The sequence below is a fragment of the Rhinatrema bivittatum genome, chromosome 5 (assembly GCF_901001135.1).
Source record: "Rhinatrema bivittatum chromosome 5, aRhiBiv1.1, whole genome shotgun sequence".
In the NCBI taxonomy this organism is placed as follows: Eukaryota; Metazoa; Chordata; class Amphibia; order Gymnophiona; family Rhinatrematidae; genus Rhinatrema; species Rhinatrema bivittatum.
The window spans coordinates 8,995,536-9,017,110 of NC_042619.1; the positions used below are offsets into that span (position 1 = coordinate 8,995,536).

The following is a 21,575-nucleotide window of genomic DNA, read 5'->3' on the forward strand; positions in this document are numbered from 1 at the left end:
CAGGTTACCTCCACGTTTCTGTTAAGGGTAGTAACTGCCGCTCCGTGCACGTTATCCCCATGTTTCTGTTAAGGGTAGTAACCGCCGCTCCGTGCAGGTTACCCCCATGTTTCTGTTAAGGGTAGTAACTGTCACTCCGTGCAGGTTACCCCCATGTTTCTGTTAAGGGTAGTAACTACTGCTCTGTGCAGGTTACCCCCATGTTTCTGTTAAGGGTAGTAACTGCCGCTCCATGCAGATTACCCCCATGTTTCTGTTAAGGGTAGTAACTGCCACTCCATGCAGGTTACCCCCATGTTTCTGTTAAGGGCAGTAACTGCTGCTCTGTGCAGGTTACCCCCATGTTTCTGTTAAGGGCAGTAACTGCCGCTCCGTGCAAGTTACCCCCATGTTTCTGTTAAGGGTAGTAACTGCCACTCCATGCAGGTTACCCCCATGTTTCTGTTAAGGGTAGTAACTGCTGCTCTGTGCAGGTTACCCCCATGTTTCTGTTAAGGGTAGTAACTGCCGCTCCGTGCAAGTTACCCCCATGTTTCTGTTAAGGGTAGTAACTGCCACTCCATGCAGGTTACCCCCATGTTTCTGTTAAGGGTAGTAACTGCCGCTCCGTGCAGGTTACCCCCATGTTTCTGTTAAGGGTAGTAACTGCTGCTCTGTGCAGATTACCCTCATGTTTCTGTTAAGGGCAGTAACTGCCGCTCTGTGCAGGTTACCCCCATGTTTCTGTTAAGGGCAGTAACTGCCGCTCTGTGCAGGTTACCCCCATGTTTCTGTTAAGGGCAGTAACTGCCGCTCTGTGCAGGTTACCCCCATGTTTCTGTTAAGGGCAGTAACTGCCGCTCTGTGCATGTTACCACTAAGTGTTATGATAAGGGGAGTAGTATTAATAATCAAAACCAAGCAACTTGTCAAACATAACAAATTACTGCTATGTATGGAGTGAGGAGCCTTCTTGATAATTCAGACAATGCTGGTGAATGTACAAATAGGGATTTTATTATTTTCCCTTGAGCAGAATGGTACAAGCAGGATTTTACTATTTTTCCATGATTTTTTACACATAAAAGCTGATATTCAGAGTGCGTTTACCAGTACTTATCTGGAGCATAACCTATCTAGCTGAGTGGCGGCTGCTGAATATACGGCTATGCTCAGCGGATGCTTCATGGGTTTTACAAGGAGGCGCAGACCCGATGCCGTTCAGGCTCTGGGCGTTGGACCCACCCACTCCCCCCCTCATACACTGGGCCATCCATTTCGTGCCGGCGCCAAGGAACGATAGAAAGGTTGGCGGAAAGTTGAGTCCCTCCTCTCCTGACAGCACCGTGTCCCCGGAGGGCCCACACCGTGTGGTTCAGGCTCCCAGCCTCAGCCCAAGGCTGGTCCTGGGCTCCTGGCTCAGACGCTGCCTGGCTAGCGGTGAGATGGGCTCCCTCGTGCGTGACCCGTCTGCAATGTGTAGCGGCCTATCTTGTGCCCCGGGACAGGGGGGGACAGGCTCTGTCTCTTGTCCGAGACTCTGCTTATGGCTTTCAGGGGTCATCTTGTGGAAGGTTTGGCTGAAAGGATCCGTGTGGCATGCAAGGACTTGTCTCTGAGCCCCGCTGGAGTGCATTGATTTAAAAAAAACAAACAAATAAATAAAAAAGACTAATTTGTAATGAAATGCAAGATGGCCGGCCGGCCCTAATCCCCTGGCACGTTCCTGCTCTCTTTCCTCTTTTTTCCTAGAGACCTGTGGCACTGTGTACCAGGACTACAGCAGGAAGTACGGAGAGGTCTCTCCGGGCCCCCAGAGCCTGCTCTGGGATGCGCCCTTCCCTCCGCGACGGGCTACGGTGTCCACGCTCTTGAGGAGCCTGGTGGTGGAGAAAGGTGAGAGCTCCCTGCCGGGATCCCAGCTGAGCCCTCCCTCCCTCACCTACCATGGAGCCAGTCCCCTCCTCCCCCCCCCCACCTATTCCTCACCCTCCCTGGCTGATCAGTAACTCTGCTGAACGGTTCCCGATGCCAACATTAAGGCAGTACTGGGGGTGAGGGGGGGGGGAAGGGGTTATAGGGTGCATTTCCCCTTTGTTTGGGCAGTGCTGCGACTAACTGGGAGCCAGCAGCCTCTCCTCCCTCCTCCTCCTCCCCTCTCCGGCTGCTGACGCGTGATAACCTCTCCCACGCTACCTGCAGGCACTCAGGCCCGCGTTTTAACATGAGACGAGCCTGAGAGTGGAGGAGTGTGGGAAGTAGGATTCGGCTGTGTAGCTATGGATGGGGTTATGGTTTTACATGGTGAGTGTAAGATCTTGAGCCGTATTTTAGATGTATGTGCGTGTTTCATACGTTTGTAAGCAGCACTGGATGTTATCGTATATGAACGTGCCCTGAGGTCACGCTGGGAATAGAGAAATGTATATTGATTGCTGTCTTGAAGTGCAAGGTGTTGTATAATTCTTTGATTTTTTTTTTTATGGAAACCAGACAAAGATGAAAAGTTTAAACGTGAGAAGGAAGTGAGTGAGTTGTGTTAGGAATGGAAGATCAGAGGCTGTTTCTCCCTGAGTCTGCAGGATTATTATAGCTGTTGAGGGGACCTGTGTCCTCGCTCCTCCTCTCTCCTGAGAGGGGAAGATCGCCCACTCCTTGCTACTCCTGGATCCCCACGCCACCTCTTCTCGGCCTCAGCCCTCTCCTCTTCAGGGGTCCCACGGCTGGGCTATGCCAGGCAATTAAATAGCTGCAGGTCCCTAATCTCCACCCTATGTATGAGGGGAAGGGAAGGAAAAAGCCTTCCCCCTTTGATACTGCCTGCTCTCTAAAGTCCACCAAGAAGATACTTCTGAGCAGTTAAGGGAAGATACGCATTTTATCCAAAAGCACATTTATTTATTTTTAATTTTTATATACACCGATGTTCCTGTATAGGAAACATATCGCAGCGGTTTACATGAAACTGAAGTGTCGCCGAAGGGCGGATACAATGAAACATGTGGTACAATGAACATGAGGAACATTAGAAATACACTATAATATAATAATATAATAATAATAAGATAATAATAAGATAATAAAAATAATAATATTAAAATTGAAAACCTAGGGCTATGCCTGATGAAACTTCCAAATAATCTTTAGGAGAAAGCCATCGTGACGGGAAAGGAGGCGTAACTGAAGGGTAACAGGAGAGACCTAACTACGCATGCGGGCAAGTTAAGAGAGAAGAAGTCCACAAAGTGCAATAAGACGTTTAACTTAAGAGGATTCATAGAAGGACTACGCGACTTGTAGCTGTGTGAAAGTCCGCGGCTTGGTTAAGGAATTAATGTAATCTTTGTCTCCCCCGAAGTCAAAGATCTGGGGGATATATGGAGTCAGGATGAGTCAGGATGCAAATTTGAGTCATGAGTCAGGATGTAAATTTACCAAATTTACATCCTGACTCATGCCCTTAAAATGCCATCCAGTGGTCATTTTGAGGTACTGCATGATAATTATTTAACCCATCACGAGTCAGGTCTCCCTCACACTTCACCCCATAATGCAAGAACCAGGAGGTCGCCGCACACGTGAGAAGCACAGAGGAGTCTTAGTGATGGGGTAGCACCGGTAAAGCTGGAGATCAGTTTCAATGTTTTTCTTGATTAATCGCATTTTCTTACAGTTCGCAAATCAAAGCCATGCACAGATCAATAAAAACATAAAACCATTATCAAATCAGAGTAAATCACAAATCATTAAAAACATGACAGCAGAAAGAGCCGAACATAATTATATTTCCATAAAAAAAACCCTCAAATGATATCCAATCACACAAGGGATCTAGCCCTGTCCATTGCAGGCCCCGCCCGCTGGAAGACGCTACCTATGAATCCCCGCCTCGAACCCTGCACCATCAAAGTCAAGAAAAAGTTAAAGACCTGGCTTTTCAGACAGGCATTCCCAGATTAGGACCCTCACACCGTACACCCCATCGCCACAGATGTTTGCTTCTAAACTACTAATATTCACGTTATTATTGTGTTATCATCTTATTTCTCTGCAGTTTCTTTTCTCGCTCCTCTTTAGTTATTACTCTAGTGTTTATTCTCTGCAATCCCACCCCCCCCTTCCCTGTTATACGTAATTTCTACCTTCAGTTTGATGTAAACCGATCTGATGTAGCCACTAATATCGGTATTAAAAAAAAAAAAAGCCTATAAATAAATAAATAAAATAAATAATCACTAATAACAGATAAATCGTACCTAACAAATAACATAAAAGCCTAAAAAAAACCCCCAGGTCAGTGCTATAATAAAGAGCATAGCATAAAAATCACAAGAACCAGATAAATCATAGTAAATGTCGGGTGAAAACTGATCTCCCGTGCGGTCTCAAGTCCAATTTGTTTAGGAGAAGGCAGAATCAGTAGCGTCGGTGTCATCGCAACAGGAAGGGAAAATGGGCCTTGTCTTTCTCTGCATTGCTGTGCCCCCGAGTGACCGGAACGCAGTTCTTGAACTCTCGCCTTTTTTGCTCGCACTCGGCAGGTGACTGGCAGCTGAAGCCGGAACGCCTGGGCCTGGAGCTTTTCCGCACCTTCGAGAGAAAGGCGACCGGCCCCCAGGGCTTCGCCCGCCTCAAGAGACTGCTGCCTCTGCTGCTGCAGGCCGGCTGCCTGGGCTGCTCCCGGGCAAATTACCTGGCATCGGTCCTGTTCCAGACTGGCTTCGGGCTGAAAATGGACCCCGCAAAGGTAGCGTGGCAGGATCAAACTTTCTTTCATTTTTCTGTTCATCGCCAGCAGCGGCAGCAGCGTCCCCTGCCATTCCCCCAGGGTAGAAAGTGGTGAGAAGGGAAGAAAACCATAAGAGTGTGGGTGGTTACAGTGGGGGTTGTGAAAGGGGAGTGTGTGTGTGTGTGTGGGGGGGGGGGGGAGGGAGGGGGTAATTAGGGGGTGTGAGAACTGAAAGTGTGGCTGTCTCAGAAGGTGCATTTCCGCAACTATCCTTCATCACCTGCACCAGTTACTTTCCTCCGTCTCCACGAGGGATGTGAAGGAGTAGCACGGAGGTCAGAGCAGTGCAAGGCAGGGTCCAGATCCCGCTGCCACTCCTGGGAACCTTGGCCAAGCTACTTCGCTCTCAGCTGCCCCCCCCAGGTACAAGCTTAGGGCTTTTCCACAACACTAAATAAGACGCTCACAGGTGAATTTTCGTCGGTCGTCGTCCGAGTTGGATTCCACACGTTTTTCAGTAACCCCTGACCTTTGCCTGCTGGGATACTGATAAACATGGGGCGGAGCGGCAGTTTACTACTCTTAAAAGGAATGGGGGGGGGGGGTCACCGCCCTTAACCGATCAGCTCTGACGCTTTTGATGCGAGAGCAACGAGCGCTCTCCGTTTTGAGGGCTGAGGGGGTAGGGTGAGAAAAAAGAGGGCTTGGGATTCAGACGAGAGCCAACGCTAGGCCCTGACTTTTCGGTCTGGGGCTGCTGATGCACACATAGTCATCAGGGGGAAAAGCACAGGACGGCCTGTACGGCCCCCGGTCTGAAAGCAGAGCAGGTTCCCGCGGCGGAGTAAATGCTTCTCACCCCAGTGAAACGCCGCTAGCGGTAATTTTGTCATGGGTTTGGCATTCTCTTGGGTTTTGATTGTAAATATTTCCGCCCTGATCGTAGGCCTCGGCTGTAACCGCATGGAGCGCCACAGGCCCCCCCTTAAGAGCAACGTGGGGGTGACCTGCACGGCGCAGCGGTTACTGCCACGAGAAGCGAGCTGGGGCAGGCTGGGCGGAGCATTTGGCACTCTTCTGCCGCCATTACCGTGTTACTATGTGAACGTAATGGGCCGTCGTGGCAGTTTTCAAAAGACATTTATGTGTGCGTCTGTGTACACGCGAATATCCTATGGGCAATTCAACGGCCTATATTTTAGCAATTTTCAAAGCCCACTTGCACGACTAACGTGCATTTACACGTGTAAAACCCAGTTTTAAGCGGGCAAGTTCTATTGAAAATCGGGGACTCTGATTGTGAGTCCTCTGAGGACAGGGGAGTGTCCAGGGTACCTGAGGTGGCAGACCAGTCACAAACGACAGAATGTAAATCAAAACGTTGAATTAAAACGGGAGTGCTGTGTAAGGATGGGAACAGATGCCAGCGCTCTGGGCCTTCCAGTGGAGCTTTCGGACAGTTTGCTGCTTCCACGTCTGTTTTGCGGGGCCTGCTCGAATCACACGTGATGGCGTTTTTGATGCAATGAATGCTCTTTGTGTGCATTTAGCTGTCAGGGAGTGAGGGGTAAAGCCTGGGATAAGCACAGAGGATCCTTAGCTGTGAGGGAGTGAGGGGTAAAGCCTGGGATAAGCACAGAGGATCCTTAGCTGTGAGGGAGTGAGGGGGTAAAGCCTGGGATAAGCACAGAGGATCCTTAGCTGTGAGGGAGTGAGAGGTAAAGCCTGGGATAAGCACAGAGGATCCTTAGCTGTGAGGGAGTGAGAGGTAAAGCCTGGGATAAGCACAGAGGATCCTTAGCTGTGAGGGGTAAAGCCTGGGATAAGCACAGAGGATCCTTAGCTGTGAGGGAGTGAGGGGTAAAGCCTGGGATAAGCACAGAGGATCCTTAGCTGTGAGGGGTAAAGCCTGGGATAAGCACAGAGGATCCTTAGCTGTGGGGGAGTGAGGGGTAAAGCCTGGGATAAGCACAGAGGATCCTTAGCTGTGAAGGGTAAAGCCTGGGATAAGCACAGAGGATCCTTAGCTGTGAGGGAGTGAGGGGTAAAGCCTGGGATAAGCACAGAGGATCCTTAGCTGTGGGGGAGTGAGGGGTAAAGCCTGGGATAAGCACAGAGGATCCTTAGCTGTGGGGGAGTGAGGGGTAAAGCCTGGGATAAGAACAGAGGATCCTTAGCTGTGAGGGAGTGAGAGGTAAAGCCTGGGATAAGCACAGAGGATCCTTAGCTGTGAGGGAGTGAGGGGTAAAGCCTGGGATAAGCACAGAGGATGCTTAGCTGTGGGGGAGTGAGGGGTAAAGCCTGGGATAAGCACAGAGGATCCTTAGCTGTGGGGGGAGTGAGGGGTAAAGCCTGGGATAAGCACAGAGGATCCTTAGCTGTGAGGGAGTGAGGGGTAAAGCCTGGGATAAGCACAGAGGATCCTTAGCTGTGAGGGAGTGAGGGGGTAAAGCCTGGGATAAGCACAGAGGATCCTTAGCTGTGAGGGAGTGAGGGGTAAAGCCTGGGATAAGCACAGAGGATCCTTAGCTGTGGGGGAGTGAGGGGTAAAGCCTGGGATAAGCACAGAGGATCCTTAGCTGTGAGGGAGTGAGAGGTAAAGCCTGGGATAAGCACAGAGGATCCTTAGCTGTGGGGGAGTGAGGGGTAAAGCCTGGGATAAGCACAGAGGATCCTTAGCTGTGGGGGAGTGAGGGGTAAAGCCTGGAATAAGCACAGAGGATCCTTAGCTGTGAGGGAGTGAGGGGTAAAGCCTGGGATAAGCACAGAGGATCCTTAGCTGTGGGAGAGTGAGGGGTAAAGCCTGGGATAAGCACAGAGGATCCTTAGCTGTGAGGGAGTGAGGGGTAAAGCCTGGGATAAGCACAGAGGATCCTTAGCTGTGGGAGAGTGAGGGGTAAAGCCTGGGATAAGCACAGAGGATCCTTAGCTGTGAGGGAGTGAGGGGTAAAGCCTGGGATAAGCACAGAGGATCCTTAGCTGTGGGGGAGTGAGGGGTAAAGCCTGGGATAAGCACAGAGGATCCTTAGCTGTGAGGGAGTGAGAGGTAAAGCCTGGGATAAGCACAGAGGATCCTTAGCTGTGAGGGAGTGAGGGGTAAAGCCTGGGATAAGCACAGAGGATCCTTAGCTGTGAGGGAGTGAGAGGTAAAGCCTGGGATAAGCACAGAGGATCCTTAGCTGTGGGGGAGTGAGAGGTAAAGCCTGGGATAAGCACAGAGGATCCTTAGCTGTGAGGGAGTGAGGGGTAAAGCCTGGGATAAGCACAGAGGATCCTTAGCTGTGAGGGAGTGAGAGGTAAAGCCTGGGATAAGCACAGAGGATCCTTAGCTGTGGGAGAGTGAGGGGTAAAGCCTGGGATAAGCACAGAGGATCCTTAGCTGTGAGGGAGTGAGGGGTAAAGCCTGGGATAAGCACAGAGGATCCTTAGCTGTGGGGGGAGTGAGGGGTAAAGCCTGGGATAAGCACAGAGGATCCTTAGCTGTGAGGGAGTGAGAGGTAAAAGCCTGGGATAAGCACAGAGGATCCTTAGCTGTGGGAGAGTGAGGGGTAAAGCCTGGGATAAGCACAGAGGATCCTTAGCTGTGAGGGAGTGAGGGGTAAAGCCTGGGATAAGCACAGAGGATCCTTAGCTGTGGGGGAGTGAGGGGTAAAGCCTGGGATAAGCACAGAGGATCCTTAGCTGTGGGGGGAGTGAGAGGTAAAGCCTGGGATAAGCACAGAGGATCCTTAGCTGTGGGGAGTGAGAGGTAAAGCCTGGATAAGCACAGAGGATCCTTAGCTGTGGGGGAGTGAGGGGTAAAGCCTGGGATAAGCACAGAGGATCCTTAGCTGTGGGGGGAGTGAGAGGTAAAGCCTGGGATAAGCACAGAGGATCCTTAGCTGTGAGGGAGTGAGGGGTAAAGCCTGGGATAAGCACAGAGGATCCTTAGCTGTGGGGGAGTGAGAGGTAAAGCCTGGGATAAGCACAGAGGATCCTTAGCTGTGGGGAGTGAGAGGTAAAGCCTGGAATAAGCACAGAGGATCCTTAGCTGTGAGGGAGTGAGGGGTAAGCCTGGGATAAGCACAGAGGATCCTTAGCTGTGAGGGAGTGAGGGGTAAAGCCTGGGATAAGCACAGAGGATCCTTAGCTGTGGGGGAGTGAGGGATAAAGTCTGGGATAAGCACAGAGGATCCTTAGCTGTGAGGGAGTGAGGGGTAAAGCCTGGGATAAGCACAGAGGATCCTTAGCTGTGGGGGAGGGAGAGGTAAAGCCTGGGATAAGCACAGAGGATCCTTAGCTGTGAGGGAGTGAGGGGTAAAGCCTGGGATAAGCAGAGGATCCTTAGCTGTGAGGGAGTGAGGGGTAAAGCCTGGGATAAGCAGAGGATCCTTAGCTGTGGGGGAGTGAGAGGTAAAGCCTGGGATAAGCACAGAGGATCCTTACCTGTGAGGGAGTGAGGGGTAAAGCCTGGGATAAGCACAGAGGGTCCTTAGCTGTGGGGAGTGAGGGGTAAAGCCTGGGATAAGCAGAGGATCCTTAGCTGTGGGGGAGTGAGGGGTAAAGCCTGGGATAAGCACAGAGGATCCTTACCTGTGAGGGAGTGAGGGGTAAAGCCTGGGATAAGCACAGAGGATCCTTACCTGTGAGGGAGTGAGGGGTAAAGCCTGGGATAAGCACAGAGGGTCCTTAGCTGTGGGGAGTGAGGGGTAAAGCCTGGGATAAGCACAGAGGATCCTTAGCTGTGAGGGGAGTGAGGGGTAAAGCCTGGGATAAGCACAGAGGATCCTTAGCTGTGGGGGAGTGAGGGGTAAAGCCTGGGATAAGCACAGAGGATCCTTACCTGTGAGGGAGTGAGGGGTAAAGCCTGGGATAAGCACAGAGGGTCCTTAGCTGTGGGGAGTGAGGGGTAAAGCCTGGGATAAGCACAGAGGGTCCTTAGCTGTGAGGGAGTGAGGGGTAAAGCCTGGGATAAGCACAGAGGGTCCTTACCTGTGGGGAGTGAGGTGCATCTGTGTTAGTGCAGATGGTTGATAATATTTCAGACTCAATGGAACTTGTGCTCTTTATCTGCTTGTGATGTTTTCTGTTGTATTGCAGTAAGCTTTTTTTCTTTAATTTTAAACTGTTTTATGTTTAGATGCACTGTCCATGACAATTTCTTGTGACCTGTTTTTGCCTCTCACAAGATCCTTTGTGATGTAGGCAAAAGAATATAATCACATCTAAGAAAAGCATTCTGTCACGTCTCCTGCTCGAGTCTGAATCTTTTTTTCAATGGGGCTCCAAGCAACAGCAGCTCCTCATGTGCTGAGGCTCTCACCCAGTTCAGCTGTGACTCAGTACCTGACCACCGGTTTGTGCTAATATTATCCAGGAAAACCAATGTGAAACCCTTTGAGTGTCTCCCAGTGGTGTCTTGGGTTGGTATTTGAAGTTTCCTTGTGGTTTGTCATCATCTATCCCTGGTTTCTACTAGAGGTTGGTTGCGCTTGGTGCCCCATCTTTGACTGACCTTGAAAGCCTGATAAAAGTCCTTTTCTCCCACTGACCTGCAGGCCTTGCGGTTCCTTCTGATTGCTGCCCAAGCAGATGAGCGTCTGGCTGAGTTACAGTTAGGTCACAAGCACCACCTGGGAGTGGATGGGTTTCCGGTTGACTATGAGCTCTCCTATGCCTACTACGCCAACGTTGCCAAGCAGACCATGGTGGACAGACTGGAGCCGAGCAAGAATCAGGTAGCGCCGTGGCATACCTACTCCTGGCAATCATTGTGGCGTGCCAAGGTCTTTCCTCTAAGCACACACTAGATAACAAACTCCACATGTGTCTGCCTGTCTCTCTCTCAACATGGTTATCCTGTTAGTGGCTCAACGTCACAAGAGCAATCTTGAACTTGAGAAAGCTGAGTTTTTAAGGCACTATTGCTGCCCCTAGGAATCACCTCTATAGACTATGTCAGTGTCAGTGATCCCTGTACAACCCCTCCTCTCGGGCCTCCTCTGTAGACTGTATCAGTGTCAGTGATCATGGTGCGGCCCCTTCTCATGAATCTTCTCCGTAAACTGTATCAGTTTCAGTGATCACATTGCGTCCCCTCCTCATGGGTCTACTCAGTAGTTTGTGTCGGTGATCATGGTGCATCCCCTCCTCACGGGTCTCCTCTAGGCTGTCAGTGATCACATTGTGTCCCTTCGTTATGGGTATCCTCTATAGGATGTATCAGTTTGAAGCTGCATTTAAATGATCTTGTTTCAATTTATGTTTTATTGTTTGTTTTAAATTTTTATTATATATAATTGCTTGCACTGTTGTGATCTCCTTTGAACAATTTTTTGGCAATGAAAGCGCAATATAAGAAAGTGTAAATAAATAAATCCATGTCAGTGATCACATTGTGTTTCCTTCTCATGGGTCTCCTTTATTCATATCAGTGTTGGTGATCACGATGCATCGCTTCCTCGCAGGTCTCCTCTGTACATTGTGTCGGTGATCACAGTGTGTCCCTAGCTTGTGGATCTCCTCTATAGACTGTATCAATGTCAGCGATCATGATGTGTCCCTTCTTCTTGAGTTTCTTCTATAGACTGTATCAGTTTTGGTGATCATAGTGCATCCCTCCTTGTGGGTCTTCTCTATAGATTGTGTCAGTGATCACGGTGTGTCCCTTCCTCGTGGGTCTTGTCTATAGACTAGCAGTGTCAGCGATCATGATGTGTCCCTTCCTCATGAGTCTCCTCTATAGATAGTGTCGGTGATCATAGTGCATTTCCTCCTTGCGGGTCTCCTCTATAGATTGTATCGGTGATCATGGTGTGTCCCTTCCTCATGGGTCTCCTCTATAGACTGTATCAGTGTTGGTGATCAAGGTGCATCCCTTCTTCATGGGTCACCTCTATAGATTGTGTCAATGATCATGGTGCATTTCTGCCTCATGAGTCTCCTCTATAGACTGCATCCGTGTCAATGATCACGTTGTGTCTCCTTCTCGTGGGTCTCCTTTATAGACTGTATCAGTGTCAGTGATCACAGTGCATCCCTTCCTTGCAGGTCTCCTCTATAGATTGTGTCAGTTTTCACAGTGCATCCCTTTCTCTTGGGTCTCCACTATTGATTGCGTCGGTGATCACGGTGTGTCCCTTGCTCATGGGTCTACTGAGCTCTGTAGATCGTGTCAATGATCATGATGTGTCCCATTCTTGTGGGTCTCCTCTACAGACTGTATCAGTTTCAGTGATCACAGTGCATCCCGTCCTCATGGGTCTCTTCTATAGATTGTGTCGGTGATCACAGTGTGTCCCTCATGGGTCCTCTATAGACTATAGCAGTGTCAGTGATAATGGTGCATCCCTTCCTTACAGGTCTCCTCTATAGAAAGTGCTGCTGATCACAGTGCGTCCTCTCCTTGTGAGTCACCTCTATAGATTGTATCGGTGATCATGGTGCATCTCTTCCTTGTGGGTCTCCTCTGTAGATTGTATCAGTGATCATGGTGTGTCCCTTCCTCATTTGTCTCCTCTGTAGGCTGTATCAATGTTGGTGATCATGGTGCAGCCCGTCTTCATGGATCTTCTCTATAGACTGTATCAGTGTCAGTGATCACATTGCATTCCTTCCTTGCAGGTCTTCTCTATAGACTCTGTCAGTGTCAGTGATCACAGTGCATCCCTTCCTTGCAGGTCTCTATAGATTGTGTCGGTGATCACGGTGGGTCCCTTCCTCGTGGGTCTCCTCTATAGACTATTTCAGTGACAAAGATCATGTGCCCCTTCTCACGAGTCTCCTCTATAGATTGTATCAGTGTCAGTGATCATGGTGCATTCCCTTCCTTGTGGGTCTCCTCTATAAATTGCATCAGTGATCATGGTGTATTCCTTCCTCATGGGTCTCCTCTATATTTAATTATTTATTTAAAAACTTTTATATACCGATGTTCATAGACATATCACAACGGTTTACAAATAACAGGGGGATAAATATATATATATATATATATATATATATAGACTGTATGAGTGTCTGTGATCATGGTGCGTCTCTTCCTCATGGGTTTCCACTATTGATTGTGTTGGTGCTCATGGTGTATCCCTTCCTTGTGGGTCTCCTCTATAGATTATATCAGTGATCATGGTGTGTCCCTTCCTCATGGTTCTCCTCTAAAGCTCTATCAGTGTCAGTGATCATGGTGCATCTCGTCCTCACAGGTTTCCACTATTGATTGTGTTGGTGATCATGGTGCGTCCTTTCCTCATGGGTCTACTCTGTAGATTGTGTTGGTGATCACGGTGTGTCCCTCATGGGTCTCCTCTATAGACTGTAGCAGTGTCAGTGATAACGGTGCATCCCTTCCTTACAGGTCTCCTCTGTAGATAGTGCTGCTGATCACAGTGCGTCCTCTCCTTGTGAGTCACCTCTATAGATTGTATTGATGATTATGGTGCGTCTCTTCCTTGTGGGTCTCCTCTATAGATTGTATCAGTGATCATGGTGTGTCCCTTCCTCATTTGTCTCTTCTGTAGGCTGTATCAGTGTTGGTGAACATGGTGTGGCCCGTCTTCATGGATCTCCTCTATAGACTCTGTCAGTGTCAGTGATCACAGTCCATCCCTTCCTCGCAGGTCTCTATAGATTGTGTCGGTGATCACGGTGGGTCCCTTCCTCGTGGGTCTCCTCTATAGACTGTTTCAGTGTCAAAGATCATGATGTGTCCCTTCTTACGAGTCTCCTCTATAGACTGTATCAGTATCAGTGATCATGATGCTTCCTCATGAGTGCTCCTCTATAGACTGTATCAGTGTCAGTGATCATGGTGCATTCCCTTCCTTGTGGGTCTCCTCTATAGATTGTATCAGTGACCATGATGTGTCCGTTCCTCACAAGTCTCCCCTATAGATAGTGTTGGTGATCATGATGCATTCCCTCCTTGCGGGTCTCCCTCTATAGATTGCATCACTGATCATGGGGTATCCCTTCCTCATGGGTCTCCTCTATAGACTGTATGAGTGTCGGTGATCATGGTGCATCTCTTCCTCATGGGTTTCCACTATTGATTGTGTCGGTGATCATGGTGCATCCCTTCCTTGTGGGTCTCCTCTGTAGATTATATCAGTGATTGTGGTGTGTCCCTTCCTCATGGGTCTCCTCTATAGCTGTATCAGTGTCGGTGATCATGGTGCATCTCTTCCTCATGGGTTTCCACTATTGATTGTGTTGGTGATCAAGGTGCATCCTTTCCTCATGGGTCTACTCTGTAGATTGTGTCAGTGTTCATGATGTGTCCCCTTCTTGTGGGTCTCCTCTATAGATTGTAGCAGTTTCAGGGATCACGATGTTTCACTTCCTCATGAGTCTCTTCTGTAGATAGTGTCAGTGATCATGGGGCATCCCCTCCTTGCAGATCTCTTCTATAGATTATATCAGTGATCATGGTGTGTCCCTTCCTCATGGATCTCCTCTATACACTGTATCAGTGTTGGTGATCAAGGTGCATCCCTTCCTCACGGGTCTCCTGTATAGATTGTGTCGGTGTTCATGGTGCATTCCTTCCTCGTGGGTCTCCTTTATAGACTGTATCAGTGTCAGTGATCATGGTCCATCCCTTCCATGCAGGTCTTCTCTATAGACTGTGTCAGTGTCAGTGATCATGATGTGTCCCTTCTCATGAGTCTTTTCTATAGAGTATATCGGTGATCATGGTGCATCCCTTCCTCGTAGGTCTCCTCTATAAATTGTCGGTGATTATGGTGCATCCCTTCTTGCAGGTCTCCTCTATAGATTGCATCAGTGATCACGATGTGTCCCTTCCTCACGCCTCCCCTATAGATAGTGTTCGTTTTCATGGTGCATCACCTACTTGTGGATCTCCTCTATATATTGTATCAGTGATCCTGGTATGTTTCTTCCTCATGGGTCTCCACTATAGGCTGCATCAGTGTCGGTGATCATGGTGCGTCTCTTCCTCACGGGTTTTCACTATTGATTGTGTCAGTGATCACGGTGCGTCCCTTCCTCATGGGTCTACTTTGTAGATTGTGTCAGTAATCATGATGTGTCCCCTTCTCGTGGGTCTCCTCTATATATATCAGAGTCTGTGATCACGGTGTTTCCCCTTCTCACGGGATTCACTCTATTATTTATTTATTATTGATTTGTTTTTCTATACTGAGGTTCAATTGTACATATCACACCGGTTTACAGAGTAACAGAGGATTCTATAAGAAATTAGGTTTCTTATTTTACATTGAAACTACGTAACGTATGTAACAAATATAACAATATAACTTGTGGTCAGCAATGGATTGTAATAGAGCTATAATCGACATTGGAACTTCGTAATATAAGTAACATTGTAAATTGTGGAGTAAAGAAGACAGCAGTGAATTATAAAAGAGCTATGAATGACATTGAAAATTCGTAACATGGGTAACAATCTAACTTGTGGAGTAATAGGAGGGAGCAGTATGAGTTATAGTGGAGATGTGTTGGGGCATAACCCCCAGCGATTTGGGGCAGAAGGGGAATTCTGTGAGACAATAGGATTCTTGTTTTATGACGTAATTTCATTGCATTATTAACCATTGTGTGGTGAATTTTTCAAAGGGTTTAGGTCGCTAACTTTGGGAATTAGGCTCCTAAATCAGGTCCAGAATTAGAAATAGGCGACTGCCTCCGGCACCAAATCTTAGCTAAAGCACCAGTGTCCCGATCCTGCAGCGGCAGCAACTTTGATAAAAGAAATTCAGTGAGGGGGCCTGCAGCCGCCCATCATCGCGTGCTCAAGATTTTGCCGCAAGCGCGTGTTTCCGTAGTAACACGAAGCCTGTGTGCGGGGGTGGGGTGGGGGGCCAGGGTAGCCTCCGGGCCTCTGCAGGCCCCGCCCTGCATGTCATTTCTTTAAGTTGCTGCTGCTGCCGCCACCATGGGATTGGGACGCTGCCACTATAAGTAAGCTCCTGGGGGTGGATGCCCCTCCCTGCATCCTGGTGGGGGCCGTCACTCACCCCACTGCCTGTGGATGCTCAAAGACCGAGCCCCTGTGTCCCGTCCCCACCCCCCAGGCATTTAAATTTAGTGGCTTCAAAAGCGGGGCCGGAGCTAGGCCAGGGGACTTGGCACTGAGATGTTCAGCACCGGGCACCCGCGGGGGGGGAGGGCTGCGATCAGGCGAGCAGCAGGGCCTACGTTTCAGGCCCCTCCGCCTAGGAGCTTCTGCAGCTACAGAGAAGCTGAGCTGGAAATCCTCCCCCCGGAGCTGGGGAGTAGCTAAGCCTTTCCCCCTCCTGTCCCCGCAGTCCTACGTGGAGAACATTCGGCTGACAGACGAGGAGGCCCTGAAGGTGCAGACCAAGGAGAACTCCCACCTCTTCGTGTGGCTCAGGCTGCAGGCCAGGCAGGGCGAGTCCCTGGCTCAGGTACTCTCTTCCCCCCACCCGGCTTTCCTAAACGCTCGCTCGCTCGGCCCCGGTGCATTCACCCTTCAGATCACCTCACTGGCCTGACGACCTTACCAAGGCCAAGATTCAGAGCAGCTGCCTGGATAAATCACCGGGGGCTGTAATTTAGAGGGATAAACAATAAAATCATCCCACCCAAGATAATCCACTTTTCAGTTCTAAGCAACCCCTCCTACATCTGATAAATTGGTTGCAGGGGCCCTCAGGTTCGGCCACCTCCTTTCCCAGTTCAGGCTCTCCCCAGCTGCAATCCCTAAGTTTAAGGAACTGCATCCCCCGGCCCCTAAACCCCCCCCCCCCCCCCAGCTGCCCCGGTGCTGTCGGAAGCAGCGCTGGAAGCGTAAGCTGCGCCGTCACTGGGGTCCACGTCCTCCGGATCAGACGCTGGGGGGGGGGGGGGGTCCCCGCTCCACCTTCCCCGCCAGCCACTGGGTGCTCGCCTTGCCCCGACCTCCACCTGCTGCCGCGCAAAGTCCTGCAGCCTCTGTCCCGGGTGGCGTTTGCAGCTGAGTAACTCCGAAAGCTGAGACCCGGGGGGGGGGGGGGGGGGCTGTTAATCAGCTTTTACCCCAGTCTGGAGGAAGACACGGCCGAGACATGAGGAAGGGAGAGCACAAGTCCCCCCCCCCCCCCGTGCCCCTTTGAGAACAGTGAACGGGGTAAACACCGGGGATCCCTAGAGGATGAGAACGAGGGGGAACGGGCATGGGGGGGGGGGGGGTAACTTGCTGGTGCGGCATTTACTGCCCTTAACCAATAAACCTGAGGCTTTTGATGCCAACTCCTACGTTGCTCTCTGCTGCAACGGGCAGGAGGTGACGGGGGAATTGGACTCGGGCAGCAGTAAACAAGGGCCCTGACTTTCATAGTTTGGGAAACTGATAAGCAGGGGGGGGGGGGGTGACCTGTGCAGTGCGGAGGGTGCTTGCTGGGCAGATTGGATGGACCATTTGGTCGTTTTCTGCCGTCATCTTATGGGGGTTGCCATATGCAGATCCCCATAAACCCGAAACGCTGACTCCTATCTGCACAACAGGGGCAGATCCCCTTCACAGTGGGGGGGGGGGGGGGGGTCCGATAACCTTTCTGTGGGCAGCTCTTCCTGCTGCATTCATTCAATGAAACATGGCCCCTCCCCCTGCATTCTCAGTCCTGGGGGGAGGGGCTAAGCGCATGGACAGCGCCTGCAGGTCACACAGACACCTGCAGGTGGCGCGCGGCTCCTGCGTACGAAGGGACTGCAGATCCCCTCCCCCCCCCGTGCAGAAGGTGTGGGGACGCACACCCCTGCAGGGTCCTACGCAAGCGGGGGCCCGTGACTTCCCCCGTGTTTCCGCAGTGGCTGGAGACCCCCCCTCCCCCCTCTGAGGCAGTGCTGGGTCCTACGCGAGCGGGGGCCCCCGTGCCTTCCCCGTGTATCTGCAGTGGCTGGAGACCCCCCCCCTCCGAGGCAGTGCCGGGGGTCTGACTGATTTCTTTTCTCGTTGCAGCAAGCTGTGAGCAGGATGCTGTTCTGGGGGCAGCAGGGCATCTCCTCCAATCCTAAGGCTGCGGTGAAGGTTTACGAGAAAGGGGCGATGCAGCTGAAAGACCCGGTCCTGATGTACGACTACGGCATCGTCCTTCTGCGGGTGAGCGCACACACGCTGGCCGGGCTCTCTTACTGGTCAGTCAGCGCGGCCACTGCTGTGGGAGCCCAGAGGGGCTAGCACTGGGCCTGGGGGGGTCAGAGCTAGTGAGGAGTCAAAGGCAAGGAAACAAATCCAGAAACAGAGCTGGCAGTGCTGATCTAATCCAATAAATATTCCAGAGCCCTCTCCTCCCTGGCAGGGCTGATCTAATCCAATAAATATTCCAGAGCCCTCTCCTCCCTGGCAGGGCTGATCTAATCCAATAATATTCCAGAGCCCTCTCCTCCCTGGCAGGGCTGATCTAATCCAATAAATATTCCAGAGCCCTCTCCTCCTGGCAGGGCTGATCTAATCCAATAAATATTCCAGAGCCCTCTCCTCCCTGGCAGGGATGATCTAATCCAATAAATATTCCAGAGCCCTCTCCTCCCTGGCAGGGCTGATCTAATCCAATAAATATTCCAGAGCCCTCTCCTCCCTGGCAGGGCTGATCTAATCCAATAAATATTCCAGAGCCCTCTCCTCCCTGGCAGGGCTGATCTAATCCAATAAATATTCCAGAGCCCTCTCCTCCCTGGCAGGGCTGATCTAATCCAATAAATATTCCAGAGCCCTCTCCTCCTGGCAGGGCTGATCTAATCCAATAAATATTCCAGAGCCTCTCCTCCCTGGCAGGCTGATCTAATCCAATAAATATTCCAGAGCCCTCTCCTCCCTGGCAGCTGATCTAATCCAATAAATATTCCAGAGCCCTCTCCTCCCTGGCAGGGCTGATCTAATCCAATAAATATTCCAGAGCCTCTCCTCCCTGGCAGGGCTGATCTAATCCAATAAATATTCCAGAGCCCTCTCCTCCCTGGCAGGGTATCTAATCCAATAAATATTCCAGAGCCCTCTCCTCCCTGGCAGGGCTGATCTAATCCAATAAATTTCCAGAGCCCTCTCCTCCCTGGCAGGGCTGATCTAATCCAATAAATATTCCAGAGCCCTCTCCTCCCTGGCAGGGCTGATCTAATCCAATAAATATTCCAGAGCCCTCTCCTCCCGGCAGTGGTTGATCTAATCCAATAAATATTCCAGAGCCCTCTCCTCCCTGGCAGTGCTGATCTAATCCAATAAATATTCCAGAGCCCTCTCCTCCCTGGCAGGGCTGATCTAATCCAATAAATATTCCAGAGGCCCTCTCCTCCCTGGCAGGGCTGATCTAATCCAATAATATTCCAGAGCCCTCTCCTCCCTGGCAGGCTGATCTAATCCAATAAATATTCCAGAGCCCTCTCCTCCCTGGCAGGCTGATCTAATCCAATAAATATTCCAGAGCCCTCTCCTCCCTGGCAGGGCTGATCTAATCCAATAAATATTCCAGCCCTCTCCTCCCTGGCAGGGCTGATCTAATCCAATAAATATTCCAGAGCCCTCTCCTCCCTGGCAGCTGATCTAATCCAATAAATATTCCAGAGCCCTCTCCTCCTTGGCAGGCTGATCTGCCGCAGTCGCTGTCGTAGGAGAGGCCAGGCTAGGTCACACCAACGTCCATTGACACTGAGCTGCCCTCCAGCACTGGCTGGTCCGGTTCATACGTTTAAGAACATGTCCCAAACCTTTCCAAGGGAGTTTACCACTGCCCAGCCCACCTGAAGAAGGCAGGAAGATAAGAATTGCCATGGAGCCCGGCATCCTGTCTCCAACAGTGAGCAGCCTGGGTCACAAGGACCTGGCAGGTCCCATAAAGCAGATCCAATTCCTGTACCTCTCCCAGGGAGAGAAATAACTTCCCTTAGTCCTACTTCTCCTCTTTAAACCCAGCTGTGCTTGTCGCCTTGACCATGTCCTCTGGCATGGATTCCACTGCTTGATAGTGCGCTGAGCGACAAAGCACTTTCTGTGATTTGTTATAAATCTTCAAGGAGTGTGAGCCCTTGTTTCAGTATTAAATGACAGGTAAATAACCCTCCTTTATTTTCCCCTTCCACCCCATCACGATTGTATAAACCTCTATCCTGTCCCCTCTCAGCCGTCTCTCTTCCAGCTGAAGAGCCCTCGCCTGCGAAGCCTCTCATCACAGGAGAGACTTTCTCTCCCTTTTATCATTTCTGTCGCTCTCCTCTGCACCTTTTTCTAGTTTTGCTGTCCTTTCTGTTCAGCTTGGAGAAGAGACGGCTGAGGGGGGATATGATAGAGGTGTTTAAGATCATGAGAGGTCTAGAACGGGTAGATGTGACTCGGTTATTTACACTTTCGAATAATAGACTAGAGGGCACTCCATGAAGTTAGCATGGGGCACATTTAAGACTAATCGGAGAAAGTTCTTTTCACTCAACGCACAATAAAGCTCTGGAATTTGTTGCCAGAGGATGTGGTTAGTGCAGTTAGTGTAGCTGTGTTTAAAAAAGGATTGGATAAGTTTCTTGGAGGAGGTCCATTAATGGCTATTAATTAAGTTGACTTAGAGAATAGCCACTGCTATTATTTATTATTTATTTAAAGAATTTATATATACCGGGGTTCCTGTATAGTATACATATCACCCCGGTTTACAAGGAACCATAACTATCGCTAAGGAAACGATCATTTAGCGGTTAACGATCATTTAGCGGTTTACTAGCAACGATAACATGGAATAGACTTAGTTTTGGGTACCTGCCAGATACTTGTAGCCTGGATGGCCTCTGTTGGAAACAGGATCTGGGCTTGATGGACGCTTCTCTGACCCAGTATGGCAGGTTCTTATTTTGTTATGTTGTTGAGATGGGCAACCAGCACTGCACATAATACTCAAGTTTGGCTTAATACAGAGACCACGTGATCCTCCCCATTCCTTTTCAGATCGCTCCTTACTTTCTATTTGCTTTATTGATCGCCGCGCACTGAGCTGAGGATCGCAAAGCACTGTCCCCAAGGGCTGCAAGGTCCTTTCCCAATTCAGAGCGAGCATCGTGCACCTGTAGTTGGGATCATTCTTCCCTCTCTGCAATACTTTGCGGTTTTTCCATATTAAATTTCATGGGCCATTCGCCCGCCCAGTCTGCAGGTCTCAGAAGGTCCTTCAGAAGCTCCCCGCAGTCTGCTGTGGTTTTAGCAGCTTTGAGTAATGTCCAACAGCGGCTGCCTCCCCCTTCTCCAGCGCTCTCCGATGCCGCTGCGGATCTCCTCCTCCCCCGGCCTGTCTATGCTGATACGAGCCTGCCTCTACCTGCTTCTGGGCTGCACCGGCCTGGCGTGAATCATCTTTCCCCTTCGTGCGGGCAGGGTCGGTTCAAGGGGATTAGGGACCCTAGACCACTGCTTTCCAGACCTGTCCTGCACGATAAATATTCATGAACGATTCGCAGGCACTGCCTCCATCGCATGCAAATTTGTTATGCAAATCCCTTTCAGAGCTTGTGGACCCCGCCCCCCAGGAAAGGTGAACCTTCAGCCTTACCCTCTCTCCTGCCCTAAATTCACTTTCAGGCCCTTAGGCCGCCCTCCCTGATATTTGATAATTAAACTCAACAATCATTATCTCCCACCTCCCTTCACCACTCCCAGAACAACACATGACTGGACCGCAGACTTTGAAATATTAAACAATTTTCATGCGACCATAAAATACGAGGTCCGTTTTCAACCGCCTGCCAGCTGGGAGAGTTAGCAGGGTGTTGGTGGCACTGCTGCACCGCTGAATATCCTGCCCATGTCAGTGTTAGCCGGATGCATTTATCCTGCTCACTTCACAGCTGCTCTCTGGTCCAGCTACGTTAGCCAATAATGCTGAAAACCAGTCTTCCCTGTCACCCCGGCTCAGTCCAGACTCCTGGGGTT

The 21,575-nt window shown here is 50.3% G+C and overlaps 1 protein-coding gene across 1 annotated transcript in view; it reads left to right on the forward strand.

The window, feature by feature from the left end:
• LOC115091768 (protein sel-1 homolog 3-like) overlaps positions 1-21,575 on the forward strand; it is a gene marked incomplete in the record, with an annotated part of 137,261 nt that overhangs the window by 67,983 nt on the left and 47,703 nt on the right. The window contains 5 exon segments of the mRNA XM_029601966.1: positions 1,732-1,875; positions 4,521-4,726; positions 10,246-10,425; positions 15,979-16,098; positions 17,631-17,771. Coding sequence (XP_029457826.1) covers positions 1,732-1,875; positions 4,521-4,726; positions 10,246-10,425; positions 15,979-16,098; positions 17,631-17,771 — 791 coding nt within the window.